This window comes from Curcuma longa, chromosome 4 (genome assembly GCF_044706935.1).
Source record: "Curcuma longa cultivar G26 ecotype Majalengka, Jawa Barat chromosome 4, ITB_CL_G26_1.1, whole genome shotgun sequence".
Classification (NCBI taxonomy): Eukaryota; Viridiplantae; Streptophyta; class Magnoliopsida; order Zingiberales; family Zingiberaceae; genus Curcuma; species Curcuma longa.
This window is the reverse complement of record NC_133864.1, coordinates 8,360,563-8,366,562: the sequence shown is the minus strand read 5'-3', so window position 1 is coordinate 8,366,562 and position 6,000 is coordinate 8,360,563. Positions and strand designations below refer to the sequence as shown.

At 37.8% G+C, this 6,000-nt stretch overlaps 2 protein-coding genes and 1 non-coding gene across 5 annotated transcripts; 1 reads left to right on the top strand and 2 right to left on the bottom strand.

Annotated features, from left to right (window-relative positions):
• Positions 1–533, bottom strand: LOC141826826 (uncharacterized). The gene is made up of 3 exons (XM_074714129.1): positions 492–533; positions 308–396; positions 1–208 (listed from the first exon to the last, which is right to left on the bottom strand). The coding sequence occupies exons 1-3, from the start codon at positions 513–515 to the stop codon at positions 52–54; spliced, it is 270 nt and encodes an 89-aa protein (XP_074570230.1). The 5' UTR covers positions 516–533; the 3' UTR covers positions 1–51.
• A 1,548-nt stretch (positions 534–2,081) lies between these two features.
• LOC141826825 (transcription initiation factor TFIID subunit 8-like) lies at positions 2,082–5,438 on the bottom strand. Of its 3 annotated transcripts, none has more exons than XM_074714126.1 (2): positions 3,914–5,438; positions 2,082–2,424 (listed from the first exon to the last, which is right to left on the bottom strand). In XM_074714126.1, the coding sequence occupies exon 1, from the start codon at positions 5,082–5,084 to the stop codon at positions 4,032–4,034; it is 1,053 nt and encodes a 350-aa protein (XP_074570227.1). In that variant the 5' UTR covers positions 5,085–5,438; the 3' UTR covers positions 2,082–2,424; positions 3,914–4,031. The 3 variants fall into 3 exon arrangements, with proteins under 3 accessions (XP_074570227.1, XP_074570229.1, XP_074570228.1); XM_074714128.1 differs by lacking the exon at positions 2,082–2,424 and adding an exon at positions 2,429–2,485; XM_074714127.1 differs by lacking the exon at positions 2,082–2,424 and adding an exon at positions 2,434–2,568.
• A 145-nt stretch (positions 5,439–5,583) lies between these two features.
• Positions 5,584–5,656, top strand: TRNAR-ACG (transfer RNA arginine (anticodon ACG)). Its single transcript has one exon. It is a non-coding gene; the product is annotated as a tRNA-Arg (tRNA).
• The last annotated feature ends 344 nt before the right edge of the window (positions 5,657–6,000 follow it).

Sequence of the window (6,000 nt, the reverse complement as noted above, 5' to 3'; positions counted from 1 at the left end):
GGATTGATTGATGTATACACACACGTAACATATTGCACCTCTCTCTAGATCTCACTTGCCATCGCTGCTGCCGGAGAAGAAGCTGTTGAGAGCAGGCATGACTTCCGGGCGGCGCTGGCTGAGGAACTTACGGAAGCCATGCCGTGCATACTTCTCCCCTTCTTCTGCATTCTCCAGCACCGCCATGGACCGGTTCGTCTTGTTGATCCTGCATGTGCAAAACCACCAGATTTATATATATAATTCATTATATATATTCATGACCGTGTGCAGGCAGATATCTAGTTGTTCATATATTAATTCTTACCTGACATCAGGATTCATGAGGACGTTTCGAGTGAGCTGGAAGACGACCATAGTGCCCACAAATCCCATTGCTGCCATGAGCGGGTAAACCTATACATACATAAACTTATCGAAAGTTATACATCAACTTCTTCTATTTCCATGGATTTGCTTAATTCATGATGACAAGCAGGAAGAGATCTTACCTCTGGTTTTATCCAACGAGCCATTGATCTCTCTCTCTCTCTCTCTCTATATATGCTGTATTGCTGTGGAAGTTCTAATAAGCGTGTAAGGATTTCTTTCCTGCATGGTGTTGGAAAGGGTGATTGTTCATATATATATGGATTTGAGGAAAGAAAGGGAATTAAGGGTTTGGAGATAAACTAAGACCGGAGAGAAGGAACGTCATGCATGGATTTCATTTCTGTGGGCAGTTGATGGTGATTGACTTGGTGCATGGGATGGTCAAAACCGGGAGCTGAGCCTACTGTTTGTGACTCAGAAATAAATTTTTCTACGTCTAGATCTGTTGGTACGTACTAATTTATATTAAAATCTAAATCAAAATCAACTAAATTCAGTTAAACTAAAGATTTTCTCAATGAACTGCATAGCCAAGTCAACTATGATGGCTTACTTATAAATAAAAATATTTTATTTTAGTTTAAGTTGACTATACGTTCTAACTTTAGTCCATTGAAGTTATCTAAATCAATTACTTAGTCAACTGAAGTCGATTGAGTTAGCCACAATATTTGTGAGTTGACTAAACTTATACTTCAAAATAAATTTTAGTCATTAACGATAAAATTTGAGCCAACTGTAGGATGATTAGAATCCAATGGAGCTTAATATTCATTAACAAACAGTTATGAGTTACCAAGTGAGTTACATTGTAGTAGGTATCAAGTCAACCTAAGACAAAGTTGTCAAGAGAAAGGCCATGACTGCTAAAGATTGAGTGGCTAGATAGGCTTTAAGTCGATTGAAAAAGAAATAGTCATTGTAGATAAATTTTGAAAATCAACATTTCAATTGACTGATGAAAACAATTGAGTTGATTGAAGTTGTAAAACTCACTATAAATAGGGGAGCAAGATGACTTTGAACAATATCAATCATATGATTCTCTTCTTCATTCTCAGAGGTAAAATCTTAAAGGAGATATTTCTCAAGCAAAGTTTATTTATTTATTTTGTTGTTGTTGTTATTCTCTTTTATGAATCAATTTTCTAAGATTTTATAAAAGAGAAAAACAAAGATTCTTGTGTGATGTTTTTACACTTCCTAGAAGGAGAACGTAACTCTTTTATGTAGGAGATTTTGAGGAGTGAACTTACAAGTCAACAAGCCATGGAGTAGAATTTGGAAGTATGAACTTCATTAAAAGCATTATGTTAGTATTGATTTTGTTATTTATTTTATTTGCATGGTATATATTTGATTTTAACTGCTAACAAGTTATTTAATCCTCGCATTTGCAAGAACATCGAAAATGAATGTTTAATTATCTAGTTGCATTCATTCACCATCCCTCTCCACTCCTAACCACATCTATTCTCTAACAAATAGTATCCAAGCGAGATCCCTCTAAATGGACTAATCACTGATTAAGTCATACAAGATTTTTTTTTTATAATTTAAATATCCAACTCTTCTAACTACTGATTAATCCTGGAAATGACTCGATCCTATGAAAATTTTCTATCAATTATCAAAATAAATCAGAAAACATGAACAGAACATTAATCCACAGTGAACGATCTAGGATTGTCGAAGAAAATTAATCTGCAGTACATCATAATTAAGAATCGACTGAGATGAGCCATACAAAAAATCTTGATCACATGTTCATGAAGGTAAGAACTTGTGTGGCATTTTTACCATTCGATTTCTCTGTTCCGGTTCATCTAAACCTTCTTCTGAAAATATCGCATAAAGCAAAACAGACATTACAGATGAAACATAATGCACAACAAGTGGTCCGCTCCATTAGCTTCAAGGTTTTCCATTTGCGCGAGGATACACTCTTTGTATTGTTCCAATTTTATCGGATGTCTACCCTCTGATATTATCATAGGATGATATGCCCCTCTCATCTGCAGGTAGATTATGTATGTTTACGGCTTGAACAACCTGCCAAAGAGCGCGCACAATTGATGTCATTTGTACAAGAACCATGCGAGGGTGACTCTGGCTGCCAAGAAATGGGAAAGCAGCATGGAGAAGAGGATACAAAGCAGGACATTGCAATCATCATTCAGCATTTCAGAATATCACCTAAATGACACAATTTTCATTTTGTGTTATATAACCTACACATGAATAGACAAAGGCATTTTTGTGCTTGTAGGTCACTAAGCACAGATGACTACATAGCTGGGGCAACTGTTAAACCAATAAGAAAATAAATATACAAGTACAACTAACTGAGATTTTTTTTTCTTTTTATTTGTTTTTTGTAAGGTGTCTCGAAATGGAAAGCTTTGTGAGATTAAAGCCATTGCACCAGTGCTCCTATTAATACTAATACCTGTCCTCACCAACCCCCCAACATCCCCCCCCCCCCCCCCCCCCCCCCGCGCGCGCACGCGCACCATGAAATAATAATAAAAAAAACAAATAATAGATAAATAAATAAAAATAGGTACTCTGTACTAGCTTGTTTAATGAAGTAGAGGAACTCTCATAAACATACTATAATTAGACACAACAATAATAAAATGAAACCATAAAATTGGTTAGCCTTGCATCCAGATGAGGCAGTATCATCAACTGTTTCAGCAGGCAAGCTTAGTGCTCCCCCTCGCCTGTTTTGGGTGTTGTCACATTGGTTTCTTTGATGGGGTTGTTTGATGAGTTGTGTGGCTTTGATATCATGTAGAAATTAAGAAAAATGGAATAATTGTATTACTTATGTTGATGGGATAACTATTAAATGGATATAGAACTCTAGACATAACCTTAAATCTACAATACTAATACAAAACTTAATTGGGTACATCAAAATAATATTAATACTAATACCTCTAATCGAAAGGAACAAATGGAACACAAGTATGGTCCAATCACCTATTGACATTCAGAACTAAGAAGAATAGAGTAGGTGCCCTATTAATTAATCTGATTTTTTGGACACAATTTCAATTACTTACGTTCCATTCATTTTAATTTTTTTTAGTACCTTCCTAACTAAATATATTGAAAATTTATACACATTTTGAGTTTGCCAAACTTACATATGAATATTAAATAGTATTATGAAGAACCTATTGAAGAAAACTTTACAAAACATACAATAGTCAATGGTGTTTGTACCTTTAAAAGCATCAAAAAGCTTTGGGAGAAAAGTACATAAAGCATAGAGAATGTCAAAGTCATTTAATCAGATTAGTTACTTACACCTATGTTATTTACCAAATGACCAAAAGAAACATGTACCTACATGCTTATTGCTCAACCCAATTATAAATGAGTCACAACCTTAATTGATCCAAGTTTTGAAGTAAACACAAACAGGTCATTCTCATGTTCAAACTAGCAAAATTTGATAAACTTTTTCTAGGTGAAGATCAAGAAAACAGAATCATTGATGAAGATTCTTCAGATAGAAAATTTCACATACCTGGTGTTTCTCAAGTAGTTAAGTCCCGAAGGGAAGAAAAGCATATATTCTACCCAATTGAGAAAGCAAGCATGTTGTAGTTTATAGATGGAAAAGATCATGAGGCTTATCCATTTCCTTAAGTTATAGTCTCTGCTCTCTTCTTCTTGTCATCCTTCTCATCATCCATTAAAAACCATGAATTCTTTTTAGCATCCAATATATGAGAAGAGGGTGATATTTCTGTGAATTTCTTACCATCTCTAATCTTGAATTGAATTGTAGTCCTTCTTTGAGGAAGAGCAATTTTATCATTAGAATCGAAATCAAGAGATTTGACCTTGGATGCCTCTAATGCAGGGACAAAAGTTTCAAGTACTGCAGAGCTCTTGCCAGGCTCTAGTTCTTGTGGAATCGCAACCTCAGATATCTTTTTGTCATTACATGACAAAGGTAGGGCCAGAAATGGATTGTTAGCAACCAACTTGCTACCCTTCTCAACATCACCATCAACAGTCAGCTGAATCTCAGCTGAAGCATTGAAACCAAGCTTGCTTTGTATACTCAGTAAAGACCTCTCAGCCTTTCTCCGCTGCCTGGTCTTTTCGACCTTGTCTTCCTTAGCATCAGTATCCCTCTTTTTCCATACCTGTGTGCGCTTGTAGGTGTTAGGATCAGGGAACCTTGGAAGCCAATCAGGAATGTGGTTTCCAGCAGGAACCTCCCTAACTTGAGCAAAACTAGGAGTAGGCTTTGGCATTCTAGGAATAGGGAACTTCATAATAGGCCGACGAACAGAGGCATCTACTTCTGTGTTTACAAACTGGATGAGCTCTTGAATAATACCTGAACTCAGCAGGCATCTGTGAACATCAGATGCACCACCAGGGTAACCCCTCAATAAACCAAAATCTTCCAATCCCAAGATTACATCAAAAACGTTGCAACTCGTTCTGCCGGCCAAATTAGCATAAAAAATTGCAGTTTTGCCGAGCATGCAGATGTATCTTACAGTAATATCTGCAAAGGCATAGCTTGCAGATTGCTGTGAACTGTGGAACCCAGTTGACTGGCAAATATTGGAGACGGCAATCCTAGCAACATAACGGCTAAATTCCTCGCCTTCCAAAAGATGCCTCTTCTTCAAGCTGCTCAGCTGATCTCTGCCACTCTCTTTGCCTCCATAGCTCATATTCAACCGATCATAGTAGTGGCATCAAAATTAAGGCTTGGACAATCACTGCACGCCACCCGCTGTTCCAAACGCAGCTCACAGCAGCTAGGGTACGAGATACAAAAGGCGCAGACGATTTGGAAATTCCAGCAGACTTGTTGAAAAGCTCTTGATTTCATCGGTACCTGAACAAAGACGCAGAGTGCAAAGCCAAGAAGAATACTTGAAGCATGAGCTCAACCTGAAGGTGACCTCTGGAGCTACCAAATAGCTCCTCCATGATCTGAGATGCTACGGATCCGAAAAATAACTAGCTCGGAAAGAAACTAGGTAGAAGAATAGTAGATGCAGGATAAAAATTATCACCTAGGAAGTTGATTATGGACGAGGCAGATCAACTCTACCGTCGATAAACCCTAGATTTCCTAAAACGAACCAGCGAGCTAGCGAGATTTGTGGCAGTAGCTGATATGGTAAGAAACACTTATATATTTTTATTCGCCCCCGGATATCATAGGACTCCATGGCCCAATGGATAAGGCGCTGGTCTACGGAACCAGAGATTCTGGGTTCGATCCCCAGTGGAGTCGTTGTTCTCATCCTATTTTTTTTGTGTTTTGTTTTTTTTTTCAATCTTTTTGTCGTGATTAATGAAAAGTTATTTCTTCTCTTTCTGCAAAATCTCCGCCCCTCTCTTCTCCTCCCTCCTCATAGTTGACCTGACCTTTGCTCCCTACACTGCTCAACTCCTTCTTGCAGTTGGAAGTCCTCCTCGTGAGTAAATAAGCAGGAATCCCCAGCAGGTACTTCATTGCCTCCCACATAATGCCCAACTGCATTCCCACCATCACTGCTGCGTCGCAGAGCTCAGAGCAGAGCAGAGCACATCCAGCAATTGGTGTCAGACCAAAAGACCCTATTCAATGCCACAGCC